A 22,512-nucleotide genomic window follows, 5' to 3' on the forward strand; every position below is an offset into this window, starting at 1 on the left:
CTATTTTCACGAAGCTGGACCTCCGTAACGCCTACCACCTCATACGGATCAAGGAGGGAGACGAATGGAAAACTGCGTTTAATACCCCCAATGGGCATTACGAATACCTCGTGATGCCGTTTGGTCTAACCAAAGCCCCTGCTATCTTCCAGGCTTTGGTCAATGACGTCCTGAGAGACATGATTGGTCAGTTCGTGTTCGTGTATCTGGATGATATCTTGGTTTTCTCCAAGGACTTCACGTCTCACAGGCAGCATGTCCGAGCTGTTCTCCTCCGTCTCCTACAAAACAAGCTATACATCAAGGCAGAGAAGTGCGAGTTTCATCAAAACACCACTTCATTCCTGGGATACATCATCACCACAGAGGTCATGGTCATGGATCCGTCCAAGGTCAAGGAGGTTGCTGACTGGCCCGTTCCCCAATGCCTCAAACAGCTTCAGCGGTTCTTGGGGTTTGCTAACTTCTACCGTAGATTCATCAGGAATTACAGCTCCATTGCCTCACCCCTGCATGCCTTAACGTCGTCAAAAGCTCGGTTTATCTGGTCGGACCAGGCTGACCGCTCTTTTGGGGGTTTGAAACGGCTGTTCACCACGGCCCCCATTCTGTTCACTCCCGACACGTCTCGACAGTTCATTGTGGAGGTCGACGCCTCTGACTCGGGGGTTGGGGCTGTCCTCAGCCAACGCTATTCTGACAACAAGATTCACCCCTGTGCCTTCTTTTCTAGGAGCTTGTCTGCTGCAGAGAGGAACTATGATGTGGGGAACCGCGAATTATTGGCGGTGAAACTGGCGCTGGAGGAGTGGCGGCATTGGCTGGAGGGCGCCCCTGTTCCGTTCATTGTGTGGACCGACCATAAGAACCTGGAGTATCTAAAGACGGCTAAGAGGCTGAATCCTAGACAAGCCAGGTGGGCTCTGTTTTTTGGTCGTTTCAACTTTACATTGTCTTACAGGCCGGGCAGTAAGAACGTGAAGCCCGACGCACTTTCCCGGCTCCATGACCCGCCGGAGACGGAACACATGGACAATCAAGGAGGAGTTCATCTTGCCTTCATCTGTACGTTTGGCAGCCATTAGGCTAGCCTTGGAGAACAAGATCACGGACTCCCACCAGCTCCATCCCATACCGGACAACTGCCCCCGGGACAGACTGTTTGTTCCAGGTCACCTGGTTCCCGAGGTATTATCGTTCTGCCACAGCTCTCGTCTGTACTGTTACCCAGGTTTCCACAGGACACTTCCTGTGGTCCGGGGCCGCTTCTGGTGGGAGACCCCGGTCAAGGACGTCAAGGACTTTGTGTTGTCGTGCCTGCTCTGTTGTCAGGCCAAGCCTTCCCGTCGGCCCCCTGCTGGTTTGCTGCGGCCTCTTCCTATCCCCAGCCGCCCTTGGTCTCACGTGTCCATGGACTTCGTAACTGGTTTGCCCGTTTCCAACACTTACACTGTTTTGCTCACCATCGTCGATCGTTTCTCTAAGATGACTCACCTGGTTCCTCTCCCTAAGCTGCCCTCTTCCAAGGACCTCAGTGTTATCCTGTCCAGGGAGCTGTTCCGTCTTCATGGCCTCCCCACCAGCATCGTCTCGGATCGAGGCCCCCAATTCGTGTCCAAGTACTGGAAGGAGTTTTGTACCCTGTTGGGCATCCAGGTCGACCTGTCTTCGGGTTTTCATCCCCAGACCGATGGACAGACCGAACGTGTCAACCAGGAGGTGGAGACCAAGCTCCGGATGTTATGTGAGCAGGACCCGGCTTCTTGGTCGCAGAACCTCCCTTGGGTGGAGTATGCCATTAACACTCTTCCCTCTGGTTCTACCGGGTTGTCGCCGTTCTATGTGGTGTTTGGTTACAAGCCTCCTGTTTTCTGTGTCAAGGAGAGGGAGGCCAGGGTGCCTTCTGCCCATGCTGCTGCCCTTCGGTGCCAGAGGGTTTAGAGACAGGCCCGCCGGTCCCTTCTGTCCACCTCTGCCGTTTATTCCAGGGCGGCTAACAGGAGACGCACCCCGGCGCCTGAGTACTCTGTGGGTCAACGGGTGTGGTTGTCTACCCGGGACCTGCCCCTGAGGGTGGAGAATTGCAAACTGGCCCCTGGCTTCATTGGCCCTTTCCCCATCGTCCGTATCATCAATCCTGTGTCAGTTCGTCTGGGCCTGCCCAGGACCCACCGGGTCCATCCCACCTTTCATGTCTCCCGGATAAAACCTGTGGCTGAGTCTGACCTGGTTCCCGCTTCCGCGTCCCCGCCGCCCGCCCGGTTCTTCGACGGGGGGCCCTACGTCTTTTGGATTTGTGGATTTATATTCCTGTCTGAAGTTCGTTTCAGGATTCCTCACCCACAGAACCAGGATTGCCCGACTCCTCCTCCTAACCACTACTGGTTTCACCCTCTTCATCCCCTGACCCTAAATAAACCTTATTCTTTTCAAACTCATCTGTTCTGCGTGTGGCTGAATTTCCGGGTCTTCAGGAGCGAACCTGACATTAGACATTGTGATTAGTCTTACAGAGTAATTGAATGTGGACCATATTAAATAAATGATAATGCTATATTTTTCATTGTGAAGATTTTAAGTTATTACCAAACTACAAAGATGTATTGATTTGGTTGTGTGCTGATGTCAGTAGCATTATAATCCAGTAATATATTATCATTTTGCTTTACTTTATACAATTAGTGGTTCATATGATAAAACCGAACTGTGAGAGTATTTAAAGATGTTTTGTTTAATATTTTACATGCACTTTTAAAGTATGTCTGTTCAATTCAAAGACCTGATGAAGAGCCAAACAGTTGCCTCCTCAGTTGTTGCTGCTGGAATTTCAGGTAAAATATCAATGTGTGTAGTTTTTACATGTTTTGTTTTTGGGGGTGGCACAGTTGAGGTTCACCAAGGGCTCCACTTTGACCAGCATTGGTACAGCAGAGGAAAAGGGTTAAGGTGTCGGATTTGGAGGTGTCGGATTTGGAGGTGCTGGATCCTCATCCAAGCACCTTCACACTCGGCTGCTAACTGTTCCAGTGAGAGTTGAAGATCATGACTCAATAAAGTAAACAATACTACACCATCCACAAAAACAGAGACCCAATCCTATGAATTGCTATCCACTGTTGCTATTTTCCATTATTATGGTTTCAATTTTTGATTCAAATATAATTTAATCTGTTGTCAGTCAAAATGGAGTACTGTCTAAGGCATGTGGGAGATAAACCTAAAATTTCTTTATGTTTACAGAAGTAGTTCCAGAAACTTTCCTGCTCTCCAACCCTTACAATGAAACATATGAAGAAATGCAGCACAAAATAATATGGTTCAGCAAAGAAATACTCTGGCAATTTTAATTTATTGGCTGCTACTTGCTTCTTCAATTAAAACCATAACAATACCAGAGGGTTAAATTCCTCTGCGTTAGTGTGAGGCTTTTTAGATGGTTAAATCTGCACACTTGTTTATATGGAGTATGTTGAGCATTTCATGAGAAAGATTCTGCTTTAGTAAAACAAGTTTACAGACTCCATGAAATAATAGTAACTTAATATAGACAATAATCACAAAATAATCTATGAAATAGTCTGCAGAATTTAAGTACATAAAACATTTGTCAAACTGATAATCACATAAGCACAAAAACAGTCCTCAGTAATAAATGACTGAAAACAAACCCAATGCTTGAAACTAAAAGTCAAATTCATTGACAGTCTGGTTAATTGAGTTCAATTAATTGTACTCATACTACACCAATTTGGAACAAATGTTATCATGGGAATCATTACAGATACAACTTAAAGTCAAATGAAATGAAATGAAATGAAGATGGAAATCAACAAACACTAATTCAATCCAAGTTAATTTAATAGAATTCAGTTGAATAGTGCCCTGTAGTATGTATGAAAGGATTATTTGTAACAAATCAAACAAAGGAAGCTAATGGATTGGGTTTAATCTACAATCTTATTTAGTCTTTCATCCTGGGCTTGCTCTGGGAGGCAACTGACATTGGTGAAACAGAACCAAGAATCATGGCCATCTGCCTGAGCTGTTTTGGTTGTGGAAAGAGACACATAGCAATGCAAAACCACAAGTTTAACAATTTCCCAACGTATAGGAAAATGAAAGTGAAAATCATTATTATTTGGGTCTTTGGTTTCCTGCTTTTCTTTCCATTTTAAGAATTATTTTTGTCATTGCTTCCCCATCATATTCTTTTTTGTATTCCTGTCTGGTTTCAGTAACATGATATAACATTTTGGGAAGAAGATACAAATTAGCAGCCCAAAACTGGAAGCAAGAATAGCAAATATTTCTACGGCAACACTGAACTTCCCAGGAGAGCTGACATATGCTGGGATGAAAGTGATCCAGACTGCACAGAATATCAACATACTAAAGGTGATAAATTTGGCTTCATTGAAGTTATCGGGCAGTTTTCGAGCCAGAAAAGCAAAAATAAAACACAACATTGCAAGTATACCAATATACCCAAGCACAGCCCAGAAACCTACAACTGAGCCCAAAGCACACTCTAAGATGATTTTGTCTTTAAATTCCTTAAAATTTTTGAACGGGAAAGGAGGAGAAATGGTCAACCAGAGGATACATATAATAACCTGTATAAGAGTAAAACCCAGAACACTGAGTCTCTGGTTTGTAGGTCCAAACCATTTCATCACATTTCTCCCAGGAAGTCTGGCTTTAAACGCCATTAAAACCACCATCGTTTTCCCAAGAACGCAGGAGATGCAGAGGACAAAGGTGATGCCAAAAGCTGTGTGTCGCAGTTTGCAGGACCACTCAGAGGGTTGGCCGATGAAGGTCAGAGAGCACAGAAAACACAGAGTCAAGGAGAAGAGTAGTAGAAAGCTCAACTCAGTGTTGTTTGCCCTGACAAGAGGAGTTTTCCTGTGTTTGAAGAAAATCAGTGCAACAACAGTAGTGATGCTTGTTCCAAATAAAGAGGCTCCAGTGAGCAGTGCTCCCATAATTTCTTCATATGATAGAAACACAGCCTCCTTCTGGATACAAGCATCTCTCCTTTCATTTGACCAGGATTCATGGGGGCATCTCACACAAATAGGAGAATCTGCAAGTTAATATTAAAGCAGATTGTTTTTTGTTTTTTTTCATAAACTTTTGATGACTCATGATATTTTTTTTCCTCTCAATATTAATCAATATATAAGATCTTCTAGTTCCTCTGTTGGAAATTAGGCTATAAGAACTACTTTTACATGGCTGAAGCAGGGAGAGATTTCATCTGATGCTTGAACCGCTAATCATGCATATTTGTTTTGGCTTCTTTCTACGGACAGTTTGAATCACTTTGAAAAAGCATTTTGTTCTTTTAAAGATCTCATTTATAAATAATAAAAAACTTAAATAAATGAACAAAAAATAAAAAAAACCATTATGTAACCAATATTCAGTTTTAACTACATTTTTCCCCACAATGCTTAAGTATGCAATAAATAAATAAAAGTTTTGTATTAAAAAGTACTAAACCTGTAACGTTGCTTATTTCTCCCTCTGCACATCGTACACAATCATAGCAGCAGACCGGCCTTCCTTTCTGAAGCACCTTACGTGTTCCTGGGGGACACTTAGCACTGCAAACTGAGACAGGCACCTGTATAAACAATAGCAGCATGAAATTAAAATCTGTCATGTTGTCTTCATGAGCTTATTTTTATTTATATATATGCAATTACACCAAATAGAAGGAAACCAAAATAATGTTATCTAATATTCTGGTATTTCTCACCTGCAGTGAGTTCTGTGTCCAAATTAAAGACTTATTTGGATTCAGATTCAGTTTCTTGTCTGACGGTAAAGATGTATCATAAAGACCAACAGTGACAAAATCCACAATGCTGTTTTCTCTTGGCTGCCAGTTTATGATTTCATACTTTGCTGCTGGATCTCCATTCTCATTAAAGTAAACCTCATCTCCTTCCTTTGTTTTGAAGTGAATCTTCTGAATGTGCTGTAAAATCTAAGAACAATGGGTATTTTCTTAAATGTATTTATTTTCTAGTAAAAACTATAATTAATGTTGGTATTTGGCTCACCGTGAATGGATCTAGCTGCACGTTTGTGTCACATGTTTTATTGCAGTGCAGAACAGCATGAAGGGCATGAGCCACTGCATACACTCCTTTGTACACATTATTAAAGATGGGCATGAGTGACATGTCAGTGAAGCTGTTTTTCACTTCAGCCAAATCCTCATGTCCAGTGCAGTCTTTCCGAATTTCTCCTGACTTTGACTGCTTGAACTTACAGCTAAATAATGCCTCCCAGAACTCTGTGAACAAGTCATTGTTGGATGAGTTGAGCGGCTTCACGTCAAACATGAACTCTCTCAGTCCACTGACATGTGCTTTTGGGATGGAAAGACCTATAGCTCCATCCAGGATGTGATTCTCATCTACTATCGGAATTTGAGAATCAAAGATCCAGGATTCACTTCCTACCCACTGGTATCCAGTCATATTGTGGTTGGAAAACTCGTGTATAAGCACATCCATATCCATATGGTGGAGAAAAGCAACAATGACTTTTGAAGTGGAAGCCTTGATAATGTCAATAATCTTCAGTATTTTTTCTAATGGATCTGTTCTAAAGAAAGCTACAGAATATTCCAGACAGATGCCCAGCTGCTGGGCAGCTTCTGTGAATGTAGCCATGCCATTATTACCATAATCATCATTGGTTCTAACAGCTCCAACCCAAGTCCAACCAAAGTGCTTGACTAACTGGGCCAGGCCTCTGCTCTGGTAGTAGTCACTGGGTATTGTTCTAAGAAATGATGGGTACTTGGTCTTATCACTGAGACAAGCACATGTAGAGAAGTGGCTGATCTAAAAGAAAAAAAATAAATTAGTAAAACCTTCATGATAAAACAATAATAGAAACCAAATCTCTTAACAAAGAAAACATTGATCCTGTATTTGTTCGATCTGAAAAAGAATACCAAGTCACTTGTTTTCAGAAAATATATTTCAAAGTTAAATCCTACCTACCAGTGGGATGTGAAATGGTCCAATCACGGTAGCTGTCGCTGTGCTGAGAGAGGAGGAGGTTTCTCCTACTATGGCCTGCACTTGTGCAGGTCTGGTACATGGTCCTTCAGTAGTTGAAAAGATTATATCGTTGCCATTGGTCAAGATAAGTGCCACCTTCAAACTTCTGACAATCGAACTACAAGTATCATATATTTTATATCCCAGAGAGATACCCGGCAGCAGGTCTGAGCTGTTATTTATCTCCTCAATGGCAAAAAGCATAGCTTGAGCAAACTGGAACTCTCTGAAATTCAAACTATAGACTCAGATAGTCATGAAGAGTTTATAGAAAAAAACAGTTTCTTTGTTTTAAATAAAATTAAAAGCACAATAAATAAAATCATTCATTTACAATATTATAATTTCACAAAATAGTGACAATGTGAACATTTAATAACATTATTTACCTGATGCATTGCAGTGGCAGGGGTTTTTGTTTGTAGGTATTCTGCCTGTTTAACCAATTGCTGTGGAAAGAAAAGATCCCCCCCAGCATAATGTCCCCATCCTTAAACAGCTCGGGGCTCTCAGGATCTCCTCTCTGCCTGCACTCTGGCTCTTTAGTCTGAGAGAAAGACACCAACAACAGCAGTTGTAAAAGTGCACAGCCCTGTTCTGACCACCTCTTTGTGGATGTCATGCTGACTGGACACCTAAATCATTGAGTAGCACCATATGTAGCCTAATGGAGATAAAACGCTTGCACTGATATTTATGCAGTGTAGAGGGATAAAAGAGATAATGTATAAAAAAAAGAGAGAGAGTGAAGTGATGATCCATCTCTATGGACTTACAAGGTGGGTTGGGTGAAAGGAGATACTACAACAAAAAATTATTTTGCATACCTTGTTTTGAGAAGAAGAATAATAATTCTCATCACCATCCTCAGCATAATAATAATAATGATAATAATAATAATAATAATAAAAGAAAATGATTGTTATCTCATGAATATGTGTGCCAGAGTTTAGAAGGCAAAAAGGTCAATAAAATTGTGCCTCTAATGATAAAGCCCAGTTTTCATAAAACCAGGGATGTCAGCAGCAGGTGGGGGACAAATATCAGGTCACCAAGCCTAATATTTATTATAGATTGAAGCAATTTAAGGATAAAGGGCTGCACGGTCCAGGTTCTACTCTGCAATCATAAACAACAGTCCCAAAAATTCTAAACGACTTTTCTCAACAATAGATCGCCTTCTCAAACCACCCTCTCTCCCTTCCTACTTTGAGGCCACTGAGGACAGGTGTAATGTGTTTATCACATTCTTCAAACAGAAGGTGAATAACATCCGTTCACACCTCTCCACAGCGGGGGCTTTGTCTTCCCATACTGCTGACTCATCATCGGCGACCATCCAGGCCCTTTCTACTTTCCCTGCAGCCACACAGACTGAGGTGATGGACACCATTAAGAAAATGAAACCATCTACCTGTGCCCTGGACCCTTTCCCTTCTGTATTATTGAATGCAAATTTCTCTGCTGTTTCTCCACTTATCACCGAGATCATAAATCATTCCTTTCTGACTGGACATATTCCACCAGCGCTAAAGACTGCTGTCATCAGAGCTCTGCTGAAAAAACCCACCCTGGATCCGGAAGTTCTCTCCAACTACAGGCCTATTTCTAATCTTCCTTTTTTGTCAAAAACCCTGGAAAAAATAGTTGCGGCTCGACTTCATGCCCACCTTAAACACAATAACTTATATGAGAAGTTCCAGTCTGGTTTCCGCCCTGGCCACAGCACAGAAACAGCACTGGTCAGGGTTATAAACGATCTCCTGATGGCAGCAGATAATGGTTCCCCATCATTACTTATTCTTTTGGATCTAAGAGCTGCTTTTGATACGGTGGACCACAGCATTCTTCTCCACCGTTTGCAACATACCATTGGACTTTCAGGACAAGTCCTCAATTGGTTCACATCATATCTCACAAACAGAACTGAACACGTTGCCCTGGGGAACTCAAAATCTCTGACACACAATGTCACTTGTGGTGTCCCCCAGGGCTCTGTGCTTGGTCCCACTCTTTTTACCATATACATGCTACCCCTCCGTAATATCATCAGCAAACATGGTATATCTTTCCATTGCTATGCCGACGATACTCAGCTCTATCTCAAGACGACCCCTACCCATTCTGTTCCCTCACCGTTATCCAACCTGACTGCCTGCCTGGAGGAGATAGAGGCATGGATGAAGATGAACTTTCTTCAGTTAAACAGCTCAAAAACAGAAGCCATTCTTTTTGGTACTGCACACCAGCTCCATTTCTCCACCACCATCTCCAACATCACCTTCTCTGGGCAAAAGATACACCTTTCCACATCTGTTTCTAACTTGGGTATTAAAATGGATCCACACCTTGCTTTCGATGCCCATATCAAATACCTCTGTAAGATTTCTTTCTTTCATCTTAAGAACATTGCAAAACTTTGCTCATCACTTTCCCTGGTGGATGCAGAGAAGCTTGTCCATGCCTTTGTCTCCTCTAGGCTTGATTATTGCAATGCGCTCCTCATCGGGATCCCTGACAAGAGCATTCAGAAACTACAATATATTCAGAATAGCGCGGCCAGGATCCTGATGAGGGTGCGAAAGCAAGACCACATCACCCCCATCTTAAAATCTCTTCACTGGCTTCCCGTCTCGTTTAGAATCGAATACAAAGTATCTCTCCTCTCTTACCAGTGCATCCATGGACATGCCCCTACCTACCTACAGAAACTTCTTTCCCCTCACACTCCTTCACGTACCCGCCGGCCTGCCTATACAAACACCCTCCGTGCCCCCAGGACTAAGCTTCGCAGCATGGGTGATCGAGCCTTTTCAGCCGCTGCTCCAAGGTTTTGGAACGCCTTACCAGAACATCTGAGAGGCTCACAGTCTCTAAATGACTTTAAACGAAACTTGAAAACCTATCTTTTTAAAAAAGCTTTTTGCTAACCAGCATTTTGCAAGTTTTTAAACTTTTATCTTGGTTTAATATATGTGAACGATTGTAGTGAAATTTAATAGTTGTTCTTTTATCCTTTACACTGTTTATTATATTTTTATGGTGTGTTTTGTATGTTACTAAAATCCATTGTAGCACTTTGAGATTCCTTGGAATGTAAAGTGTGTTACAAATAAAATTTATTATTATTATTATTAAATATTGAGTCTAAAAAGGAGGCAGTATAGCAAGGCAATCAAAGGTCAATGATTTTTGGTCTTTTTGTCTTGGAATGAACCAGCTGTAGATGTTGATACCTGACTGATACCTGAGTATGGCGTCCATCCATCCATCCATCCATCCAGCCATCCAGCCAGCCAGCCATCCATCCATCCATCCATCCATCCATCCATCCATCCATCCATTCATTCATTCATTCTCTACCGCTTGTTTGAGGTTGGGTCATGGGGCCCCAAGACATCTCTCTCCTTTGCCACTTCCTCCAGATCTTCCAAGGGAATCCTGAGTCCTTCTAAGCTCAGCTGAGAGACATCCTGGTTCTTCCCGGGGCCTCCTCCCAGTGGGACATGCCTTTAACACCACACTGGGGAGACATCCAGGAGGCATCCTAACCGGATTCCAGAGGCACCTCATCTAGTTCCTCTTGAGTAGAGGAGCAGTGGCTCTACTCTGAGCCCCTCCTGGATGACTGAGGTTCTCAACCTATATTTAAATTTCTTTTGTATTTATTTGCTGTTAAGATCTAATATTTAGTGGATTTTATGTTTATAAGCCTGACTTGACCTTTTAAATGAGTTTTTGTTGGAAGTTGATTATGTTCCATGAATTATTATCCAATTGGGCGCTTTGTTGTATGTGCAGTTTCACATACATGTAATATATAAATGTGATGGTCTCATTGTATCATGTCATTTTTTTAGATATATATTTTATCATGTCATATTTCACAAGGTTTTAGCTGTTAAACTACAAGTGGGTTTGGTTTAGTTATTAGAATCAAATCCAGAGTGAGATCAATTAAACCCAAACAGTGTTCAGATCTGACTGGGCCCCAGACCACTTTGTACTGGGAAAGTTGGGCCCCCATGTAAAAAAGATTACCCCAGCCTTACACATTGTGATTAGTCTTACAGAGTAATTGAATGTGGACCATATTAAATAAATGATAATGCCATATTTTTCATCATGAAGATTTTAAGTTATTACCAAACTACAAAGATGTATCGATTTTGTTGTGTGCTGATGTCAGCATTATAATCGAGTAATATATCATCATTTTGCTTTACTTTGAATAATTAGTAGTTCATGTGATAAAACTGAACTGTGAGAGCATTTAAAGTTGTTTTGTTTAATATTTTACATGCACTTTTAAAGTACGTCTGTTAAATTCAACAACCTGTTGAAGAGCCAAATAGTGCCTCCTCAGTTGTTGCTGCTGGAATTTCAGGCAAAAAAAAAATCCACGTGTGCATTTTTTACATGTTTTGTTTTTGGGGGTGGCACAGTTGAGGCTCACCAAGGGCTCCACTTTGACCAGCACTGGTACAGCAGAGGAAAAGGGTTAAGGTGTCAGATTTGGAGGTGCTGGATCCTCATCCAAGCACTTTCACACTCGGCTGCTAACTGTTCCAGTGAGAGTTGAAGATCATGACTATTCTACAGTCATTTAGCAGACGCTTTTATCCAAAGCGACTTACATTTGAGAGTAAGAGACTCAATAAAGTAAACAATACTACACCATCCACAAAAACAGAGACCCAATCCTATGAATTGCTATCCACTGTTGCTATTTTCCATTATTATGGTTTCAATTTTTGATTCAAATATAATTTAATCTGTTGTCAGCCAAAATGGAGTAGTGTGTTATGCATGGACCCCACGGAGACACATGACAGATGAACAGACTTTATTATAATTCCAAGAATGCAAGGAACTAGGCTTACAGACTTTGCAGAAGACGGCTGGAGGAATAGGAACCAGGGAACCAGGGAAGGAGAAGGGATGAGTCCTATGTGTGCGTAGGTTAAGGTCCGATGAGGACTAAGGACAGAACAGGGGATTATAAGGACTGGAGGACAGGTGTGACTGACTGGACTTGATGATGATGAGCAGATCAGCACCAGGTGTGGAGGATCAGGGGATGGCAGATGGAGGAGTGGCATGACAGGCTGTGACCCCCCCCCCCAGGGGCCGGATTTCACATGGCCTGGGAGGACGGCAGGAAGGCTGCGACGATAGGAGCTGGATCTCTGGAGGACGACCACAAGGGGGAGACAACTGCAAAACAGGGCTCAGGCGATTGTCCTGGAAGACGGGCAAACCTGGACCAGACTTCTGGAGGACGATCAGACCAGGGCCGGATCTCTGGAGGATGACCCATAGGGTGAGCAGACTAGGGCCGGTCCTTGGGAGGATGAACTGACTGTGACCAGACCATGGGAAGATGAGCAGGCCGGGGCCGGATCTTGGGAGGACGAGCAGGTCAGGGCCAGGTCTCAGGAGGACGACCCAGTGGACGAGTAGAATTGGGCCAGGTCTCTGGAGGACGACCGGGAGGACAGGCAGGTCACGGCCAGGACTTTGGAGGACGGGCAGACCTAGACCGGATCTCTGGCAGGGGCGCAGAGTGGAGCTGCTGGATCTCTGGCAGGCGTGCAGAGTGGAGCTGCTGGACCTCTGGAAGGTGCTCTGACAGGAGCTGGATCTCAGGGATGTGTGCTAACTGGAGCTGGAGCTCAAGGATCCGCACTGATGGGAGCACTGACTGGAACTCTGGAAGACACACAGGTGTTAATATGATGTCTTGCAGGCGACCATTGCGTGGAGCACGGAAAGTCGCGCTGACTGGAGCTGGAGCGCAGGGAGGTGTGCTGACTGGAGCTGGAGCCCTGGAAGACAGGCACAATTTATTAATTCTGGCGGGTGACCGGGAGGTCTCACAGACAGGAGCAGAGTCTCTGGTGGGCAACTGGGAGGTCGCACAGACAGGAGCAGAGTCTCTGGCAGGCGAACGGGAGGTCGCACAGACAGGAGCAGAGTCTTCTCGGCAGAATATAACCCAGGTAACTGAAGAGGAGCGTCTTGAGCTGAGACCCCCTCGGCACTGGAAACCAACGGACAGGAAGGAGCCAGGACCTGGAGAGGAGCGTCATGACCATCGACCTCCTCGGGGACAGGAACCGACAGACAGGAAGGAACCAGAGGCTGGAGAGGAGCGTCTCGCTCAGAGACCCCCTCAGAGACTGGAGCCACTGGTTGGAGGGGAGCATCGTAACACTAGACCTCCTTGGACACAGGAACCACCAAAGGCTGTGTGGACCTAGGAGATGGCATCAGACATTGAAACGCCGGGCAGGACCAGGGCGCAGGCGTGGAAGTCTGCGTAGCCAGGCGAGACCATTGCGCATGTGTCGGAGGCCAAGCTGGAGCAGACCGTGGCATCGGCGTCGGACGTGGGAGAGCCGGGTAGACCCAAGGAGCAGGCATAGGAGGCTGCAGGACAGGCCCTGACCATGGCTGTGGCAAAATAATATGGTTCAGCAAAGAAATACTGGCATTTTTAATTTATTGGCTGCTACTTGCTTCTTCAGTTAAAACCATAACAATACCAGAGGGTTAAATTCCTCTGCGTTAGTGTGAGGCTTTTTAGATGGTTAAATCTGCACACTTGTTTATATGGAGTATGTTGAGCATTTCATGAGACAGATTCTGCTTTAGTAAAACAAGTCTGCAGTCTCCATGTAATAATAGTAAATCGATAGAGACAATAATCACAAAAAAATCAATGAAATAGTCTGCAGAATTTAAGTACTTTTTAATTTGTTTTAATTTTTTTTTCTTTTTCTCCCCTGTTATGTAGTTTCTTTTTGTTTTAATATGGATGAATTGACTTTTGCTGTAAAGCACTTTGTGTTGCCTCAGCATGAAAAGTGCTTTGTAAATAAAGTTTGATTGATTGATTGATTGAAAACATTTGTCAAACTTATAATCACATAAGCACAAAAACAGTCCTCAGTAATAAACGACTGAAAACAAACCCAATGCTTAAAACTAAAAGTCAAATTCATTGACAGTCTGGTTAATTGAGTTCAATTAATTGTAATCATACTACACCAGTTCAGAACAAATGTCATCATAGGAATCATTACAGATACATGTTAAAGTCAAATGAAATGAAATGAAATGAAGATGGAAATCAACAAACACTAATTCAATCCAAGTTAATTTAATAGAATTCAGTTGAATAGTGCCCTGTAGTATGTATGAAATGATTAATTGTAAAAAAATCAAACAAAGGAAGCTAATGGATTGGGTTTAATCTACAATCTACTTCAGTCTTTCATCCTGGGCTTGCTCTGGGAAGCAACTGACATTGGTGAAACAGAAACAAGAATCGTGGCCATCTGCCTGAGCTGTTTTGGTTGTGGAAAGAGACACATAGCAATGCAAAACCACAAGTTTAACAATTTCCCAAAGTATAGGAAAATGAAAGTGAAAATCATTATTATTTGGGCTTTTGGTTTCCTGCATTGCTTTCCATTTTAAGAATTATTTTTGTCATCGCTCCCCCATCATATTTTTTTTTGTATTCCTCTCTGGTTTCAGTAACATGATATAACATTTTGGGAAGAAGATACAAATTAGCAGCCCAAAACTGGAAGCAAGAATAGCAAATATTTCTACAGCAACACTGAACTTCCCAGGAGAGCTGACATATGCTGGGATGAAAGTGATCCAGACTGCAAAGAATATCAACATACTAAAGGTGATAAATTTGGCTTCATTGAAGTTATCGGGCAGTTTTCGAGCCAGAAAAGCAAAAATAAAACACAACATTGCAAGTATACCAATATACCCAAGCACAGCCCAGAAACCTACAACCGAGCCCAAAGCACACTCTAAGATGATTTTGTCTTTAAGTTCCTTAAAATTTTTGAATGGGAAAGGAGGAGAAATGGTCAACCAGAGGATACATATAATAACTTGTATAAGAGTAAAACCCAGAACACTGAGTCTCTGGCTTGTGGGTCCAAACCATTTCATCACATTTCTCCCAGGAAGTCTGGCTTTAAACGCCATTAAAACCACCATCGTTTTCCCAAGAACGCAGGAGATGCAGAGGACAAAGGTGATGCCAAAAGCTGTGTGTCGCAGTTTGCAGGACCACTCAGAGGGTTGGCCGATGAAGGTCAGAGAGCACAGAAAACACAGAGTCAAGGAGAAGAGTAGTAGAAAGCTCAACTCTGTGTTGTTTGCCCTGACAAGAGGAGTTTTCCTGTGTTTGAAGAAAATCAGTGCAACAACAGTAGTGATGCTTGTTCCAAATAAAGACGCTCCAGTGAGCAGTGCTCCCATGATTTCTTCATATGATAGAAACACAGCCTCCTTCTGGATACAAGCATCTCTCCTTTCATTTGACCAGGATTCATGGGGGCATCTCACACAGATAGGAGAATCTGTAAGATAACATTGAAGCAGATTTTGTACTTGCAGTTTTGATCTATATTCTCTGTGCAGATAAAAACCCTTTGCTGATGTATATATATATATATATATATATATTTATATATATATATATATATATATATATACACACACATCAGCCAATTGTCTAATTATATAGAGCTGTATGGAATTTTTAAGAAACGTTTTGCATTTCAAAGCTGTGTTAATGTGTGAATTTTTCATTATTTTTATAATTGATATATGTTATTTTTATTGTTGGGGAATAACAGCAAAGAGTGTCAATTTTTGAAGTTTGCACACCATCACAAACCTTTATTTAATAAAACCTAAATCAAAGTATTATTTCTTGCATTAAAAAGTACTAAACCTGTAATGTTGCTTATTTCTCCCTCTCCACATCGTATACAATCATAGCAGCAGACCGGCTTTCCTTTCTGAAGCACCTTACGTGTTCCTGGGGGACATTTCTCACTGCAAACTGAGACAGGTACCTGTATGTACAAAAATATGGTGAAAAATAATTAAGGATTTATCCTCTTTTCTTTCAGAGATTGTTTTTTTTTTTAATGTTATGATTTATATAAAAACCTATTATGAAGCAATATTGTCTAAACAATAAAGAGAAGCTTACCTGCAGTGAGTTCTGTGTCCAAATTAAAGACTTATTTAGATTCAGATTCAGTAGCTTGTCTGAAGGTAAAGATGCATCATAAAGACCAACAGTGACAAAATCCACAGTGCTGTTTTCTCTTGGCTGCCAGTTTATGATTTCATACTTTGCTGCTGGATCTCCATTCTCATTAAAGTAAACCTCGTCTCCTTCCTTTGTTTTGAAGTGAATCTTCTGAATGTGCTGTAAAATCTAAGAACAATGGATATTTTCTTAAATGTATTCATTTTCTAGTAAATACTATAATTAATGTTGGTATTTAGCTCACCGTGAATGGATCTAGCTGCACATTTCTGTCACATGTTTTATTGCAGCGCAGAACAGCATGAAGGGCATGAGCCACTGCGTACACTCCTTTGTACACATTATTAAAGATGGGCATGAGTGACATGTCAGTGAAGCTGTTTTTCACTTCAGCCAAATCCTCATGTCCAGTGCAGTCTTTCTGAATCTCTCCTGACTTTGACTGTTTAAACTTACAGCTAAATAATGCCTCCCAGAACTCTGTAAACAAGTCATTGTTGGATGAGTTGAGCGGCTTCACGTCAAACATGAACTCTCTCAGTCCACTGACATGTGCTTTTGGGATGGAAAGACCTATAGCTCCATCCAGGACATGATTCTTATTCAATGCTGCAATTTTAGAATCGAAGATCCAGGATTCACTGCCTACCCACTGGTATCCAGTCATATTGTGTTGGGAAAACTCATGTATAAGCACATCCATATCCATATATGAGAGAAAAGCAACAATGACTTTTGAAGTGGAAGCCTTGATAATGTCAATAATCTTCACTATTTTTTCCAATGGATCTGTTCTAAAGAAAGCTACAGAATATTCCAGACAGATGCCCAGCTGCTGGGCGGTTTCTGTGAATGTAGCCATGCCATTATTACCATAATCATCATTGGTTCTAACAGCTCCAACCCAAGTCCAACCAAAGTGCTTGACTAACTGGGCCAGGCCTCTGCTCTGGTAGTAGTCACTGGGTATTGTTCTAAGAAATGATGGGTACTTGGTCTTATCACTGAGACAAGCACATGTAGAGAAGTGGCTGATCTACAAGAAAAAATGTAAATTAATGAAAATACACAATAAAACACAAATCGAGCAAGTAGTAAAACATATATTAGACTACGTCTGACTATTACATAACATAAAATAATAATAATAATAATAATAATAGTTTATCATCATATGATCGATTATCTGAAATATTCTTCAAAGTCTGGCAACCTTACCCACCAGAGGGATATGAAATGGTCCAATGACAGTAGCTATTGCTGTGCTAGGAGAGGAGGAGGTTTCTCCCATTATGGCCTGCACTTGCGCAGGTCTGGTACATGGTGCTTCAGATGTTAAAGATGTGATATCATTCCCATTGGTCAAAGCAAGTGCAACTCTAACGCTTCTGGCTATGGAGCCACAGGTATCATAGATTTTATATCCCAGAGAGATACCCGGAAGCAGCTCTGAACTGTTATTAATCTCTTCAATGGCAAAAAACATAGCTTGAGCAACCTGGAACTCTCTGAAATTCAAACTATAGATTCAGATGGTTATAAAAACTTGGTATGGAAAACAGTTTTTCTTAAAAATGAGACAATACCATAATTTATATAAAACATTGTTATTCATAGCATTTTCATCCAAAACAAAGATAAGGGATGACTCTTCTGCTAGAAAATTTACCTGTTGCATTGCAGTGGCAGGGGCTTTTCTTTGTAGGTATTCTGCCTGTTCATCCAGCTGCTGTGGAAAGAGAAGATTCCCCCCAAAATAATGTCTCCATCCTTCGACAGCTCAGGGCTCTCAGGATCCCCTCTCCATTTGCACAACGGCTCTTTAGTGTGAGAGAATGTCACCAACAACAACAGATGTAACAATGCACAGCCCTGCTCTGGCCACTTCTGTGTAGACATCATGCTGTCTGACAGATCTGAATCACTGAATGTGATCTCATGTATTTCTGTGTAAATGAGCGATTTGAATAGGTATTTATGAATTTGAAACAGCTTATACATATTAATAAACGGTGATGCTTCATCACTGTGCAGTCACAAGGTGGGACCAGAGGAGGAACATGGTGACATGATTCCCTTGTGTCTGTGTAATCAGACAAAAAAAAAAAAAATGCTTCCCTGGTTATATGAAACTTTAAATAATTTCTTTCAGTGATCAGTGACTTTCTGCAGCTTTTTCTACCAAACACAAGCAAAATCATATAAGGATTTTTTTATTTTTATCTTTTTAAGGATGTATCAACCATCTTTCTGCTGTTCTAACCACACTGTTGTTTATATTCGCCATTGTTTTGTTGTGTAATCTATCTTTCAAAAGATAAGTTCTAACAATGAGCTGAACAAAAAGACCTAAGATCCGGAGAGATCCAAGAATGATACAAGTCTCCGTATCCGTGGCATATCCTGACTGTTTCTGGGTATATACGGGAAGATCGGTCTGTAACAGATCCTATTGTAGGATATCCTCCGTATACACATCTATAGCAAATCCTAGTATAGAATATGCCATTGATACACATCTGTGATAGATCTTAGCATTGTACCCTCCATATACAAAACTTTAAGAAATTCTAGTGTATGATATTCTCTGTATACACATCTCTCGCAGATCCTACGTCATATTCTCCGCATTCGTATCTGTGATAGATCCTATGAGATATCCTCCATACATACGTCAGGAACAAATCCCATATCCCAAATCGTACACAGCTTAATTTTGCCCTCTCTGGTGACCCCCGTCCATTTTTACCTCTTTAAATGACATTTTGTTTGAATGACTTATTTACTAATTATTCACTTTTTTACGTAAAAGAAATATAACAATTGGAGTTTTGGATATGTCCATGATTGGCAATAAAAAAATGGAAATTCTTTTTCATTGTATATTTACTGTTTTTTTACTGTATCAAATGTGTCTTCTTGAGATTTATGGGTAAAACTGTTCCATTGATTTTGATTACAACTATATATTTTAATTTAATTGTAATTATAGTTTAAAACTATTCATTATTTAAAGTTAGCATTTCATTTGCAAAAATGGTTAATTTTTGATATTTTTAATTTTCACCAGATTCAGCTGTTTTCCCATTGTAGGCAGATACAGGAAATCCTGCAATTTTCGACAGTGATGTTATGGCATCATGGACCCACCTAATGCTAATAGTGATTTCTTTGCTTGTGTTATTGTATTATTTCTGAATATCAACATGTTGATTTTGATGTTAATTATAAACTTGTTTCACACATACACCGGAAAAAATAAAAAAAATAAAAAATAAATCTCGGTGTTCCCATGTGGTCCCAAAGCTCCATAATATAACTCTCCATGAGAACGTCATGAGAAGAAGCATCTATTACTACATAAAAACAGAGGTGGAAAGTAAATAATTATATTTACTCAAATTGCTGCATCTAGAACATATGGATCTTCTGAACTCTTTTCCAAAAATAAAAAAAAAAACTGTCTCTGAAACTCAACACCGGCCTCTTGAGGACATCTAAGAGGTGGACCAGTGGAGCTGTGGACTGTACAGACGTGTTCAGGTTGTCCACCAACCCTATGCTTTTAAGGACAATGTGTTGGACCCAACATTCCACAACAGTCCCAGCAAACCAGCCGGTGTAAAGGTGGCAGCAGGGTCTCTACTGTATCATCAAATGTGAAGTCATGCTGAATATCATCACTGTCTGACAGAATTTTAAGCTTATGTAACTGCTCCATGCTTAGTATGTAGCTGCATTTTGATGCTGTTGTTTTTAATTCTATGTGATGGGATAATGTTTCGTGTGAACACTGTACCGGGTTACAATGTATTTTGTAAAAATCTCCAGTTGTCTGTGTCATTGCAAATCTTGAGTGTTTGAATAGAAGGTAATTAACTACTTGATTCTGGAGATGGTTCAGCTGTCTTGTGAATGAGCTATTCAGCTGTTAAACACACAGGTGGTAAAGTTTAGACTTAGAGGCTGCTGTTGGAACATCCAGGGCCGTTGAGGTCCCAGTCTTCTCACCAACACACTAACTATTCTCTTAGTCATCTGGAGCATTGTCATGTCTGAGCTGTTTACCCCCCTCAACTGGACAAGTATGGAGCTGAAACTGCCCTACTTGAGTAGAAGTATTGTAATGAATATTCCAGTGACTCTTAAGCTTTTTTCCATGAAGACACCTTTATGCAAATACCCAAAAGCTGTGCACCCCCACAGCCGCACTTTCCTGAAACCATACTTGAGTACACTCTATCACATTTTGGCTGGGTTCACTCGTTTCCTTTGACTAAACCGGAATTAACATGAAGCCTTTTACACTCATACTTTTTCTTTTTTAATCGGAATGCATCATCTGCACTGCAGATGCAAAATGGTGCAGTAAAAAGTATGGTTACCAAAATACACTGTTGCGCATGTTGCCAGAGGTGCGGACCCACTTGCAGGCAGTCGAGGCAGGAGACAGGTCGGTACAGATAAAGAAATTTATTAGACTCAACTCAGGGACAGGAAACACACGATACAGGTGCAGGAACCACACACAAGGATCTGACAAGGCAAAACTGAAAACCAACAGCATTTATAGACAGAGGGAGTAACAAGGAGCAGGTGACGTGAATGAAGAATCAAACCAGGTGGAGTAACGAGCTAGGAACAGAAACCAGAGCACATGAGGGAAAACAGGAAAACAGAACTGGACATGACAAAAACCCAGAAACCCAAACTATAATCAGAACCTAATAAACCAAGAAACACAAAAACCCAGTAACCATAACAGAACCCTAACATACACATGCATTACTAAAAAAAAAAAAAAATCAGTTGGATTTCTATTTCTATCTTGGAAAAGTGGCAGCTAATTGATGCTAGTGGTGTCTTCAGTCACCACCAAACATTCATACACAAGCAATGTGGATGCTGGAGACAAGGGGGCTGAAGTGTTTCAAAGTAACCAGTTACCACAGAATGACTTGGGGGCAGAAATCTGACTGCAGGCCTTTTAGTCACCGGATGACCAGCTTTACCACAATGGCCACTGCTGGCTCTCTACTACTGTAGCTCCACCAGTTCATTAGCCTCACCAAATAACACAGTACATGGACTCCAACTGTTTGTATGCATGTATGTCCGACTATTTTTTTAAATAGCAGATTCTCATTGCCACCATTTATTTACTGTTTGACCTGGCTTAAAACAACTGGTGTTTTCAGGCTCCTATAGGTTCCATGCCAACAAAATCGAAACTATAAAAACCTTAGGCAGATGAAACTCAAACAGTCTACTAGACATTGGCCTAATTTTAATAACAACACCTGAGTACAACAACTCTGATGTTAATGTCCAAAGCAACAGCCTTTAAGCCTGGAAATACCTACCATATGAATGAAGAAAGAAATAGCCTATTCATATGAGAACAGAAATAGAATCTCATTTTGCATACTGTATAGCTTACCTCTTTTTCGTCACTTTCAGGATCAGCTGTGGTTTCCTTGTTTCCACTTCCATTCCGTTGTTTCATTTCACAGTTTTCTTTGGGGCACCCCTGTGAGGAAGCTGCATACATCTCCTCACTAAGCAGGTGCTCAGTATGAGACCACACACACACATGCCCTGCATACACCTTAATATCCTTTTATTTGTGTTTCTTTAGTTTTTGTTAATGTATCTATCCACTAATACTGGATCCTATTAGGTTGGGTAATACATTGCGTTTGGATTATTTTCAGCATGTGTTTTTATTGCTAATCTCTCTCTCTCCCTCTGATGTGGTTTGGGGATCAGTGCCTTCATGGAGGCGCGCCCATGAGGGTGTTAACCAGGGCCTGGTGTGCTGAATTGGCTGATTTGGCACAAACCAAGTGACCAGAGAAAGGGGGGAAGGATGGGATGATGATAGTGTTCATTTTTTGTATTTGCTTTATTGATTTATGTAATTGTGTTAAGTTAAGCATTTGGGTTAAAGGGGGATGTAATGGTGTATTTGGTGGGCAATGGTGTATGTTAATCTGTGGTAGTGTTTTAAGAGTTACAATTGTATATACACCCGTTTCTGTATGGTAATGGGGCTGACCGTAGGTTTTTATGCACTGTGTAAATATGTAGGTGGTTGGCCTTGTGAGGGTCGGTCAGAGAATTGAAGTGTATACTGCTGATTGTAACTGGAAACCTGTGAGTAAAAACCCTGAGCTCAGTGAAGACTGGAGTTGAAGTGGGTTCTGTTCGTCATTGCTTGGATTACTCCGGAGGAAGTCGGTGTTCGGTCTCTTTAAAGGATTGAGGATCCGTATTGTGGGAGCCTCAAAACCTAACAACCCCCATGAGATGAATATTAAAAAACCA

General features: G+C 41.4%; 1 protein-coding gene and 1 pseudogene across 1 annotated transcript; both read right to left on the reverse strand.

The window, feature by feature from the left end:
• Positions 1 to 4,178: 4,178 nt before the first annotated feature.
• On the reverse strand, positions 4,179 to 7,661 carry LOC121645989 (annotated as a pseudogene).
• Positions 7,662 to 14,582: 6,921 nt separating this feature from the next.
• Positions 14,583 to 17,922, reverse strand: LOC121645971 (extracellular calcium-sensing receptor-like). Its single transcript, XM_041994792.1, has 6 exons — positions 17,855 to 17,922; positions 17,408 to 17,705; positions 16,430 to 17,221; positions 16,123 to 16,353; positions 15,859 to 15,982; positions 14,583 to 15,481 (listed from the first exon to the last, which is right to left on the reverse strand). The coding sequence occupies exons 1-6, from the start codon at positions 17,905 to 17,907 to the stop codon at positions 14,583 to 14,585; spliced, it is 2,397 nt and encodes a 798-aa protein (XP_041850726.1). The 5' UTR covers positions 17,908 to 17,922.
• Between the last annotated feature and the right edge of the window lie 4,590 nt (positions 17,923 to 22,512).

The sequence above is a fragment of the Melanotaenia boesemani genome, chromosome 9 (genome assembly GCF_017639745.1).
Source record: "Melanotaenia boesemani isolate fMelBoe1 chromosome 9, fMelBoe1.pri, whole genome shotgun sequence".
Lineage (NCBI taxonomy): Eukaryota > Metazoa > Chordata > Actinopteri > Atheriniformes > Melanotaeniidae > Melanotaenia > Melanotaenia boesemani.

Bases quoted from the DNA above. Each gene is read 5' to 3' on its own strand.
- LOC121645971 (XM_041994792.1), bottom strand. From the start codon at position 17,907: ATGAACAGGCAGAATACCTACAAAGAAAAGCCCCTGCCACTGCAATGC. The intron at 15,983-16,122 runs GTAAGCTTCTCT...TTGTACATACAG, and splicing joins GGACACAGAACTCACTGCAG to GTACCTGTCTCAGTTTGCAG. The intron at 15,482-15,858 runs GTTTAGTACTTT...GTTATCTTACAG, and splicing joins AGAAATAAGCAACATTACAG to ATTCTCCTATCTGTGTGAGA.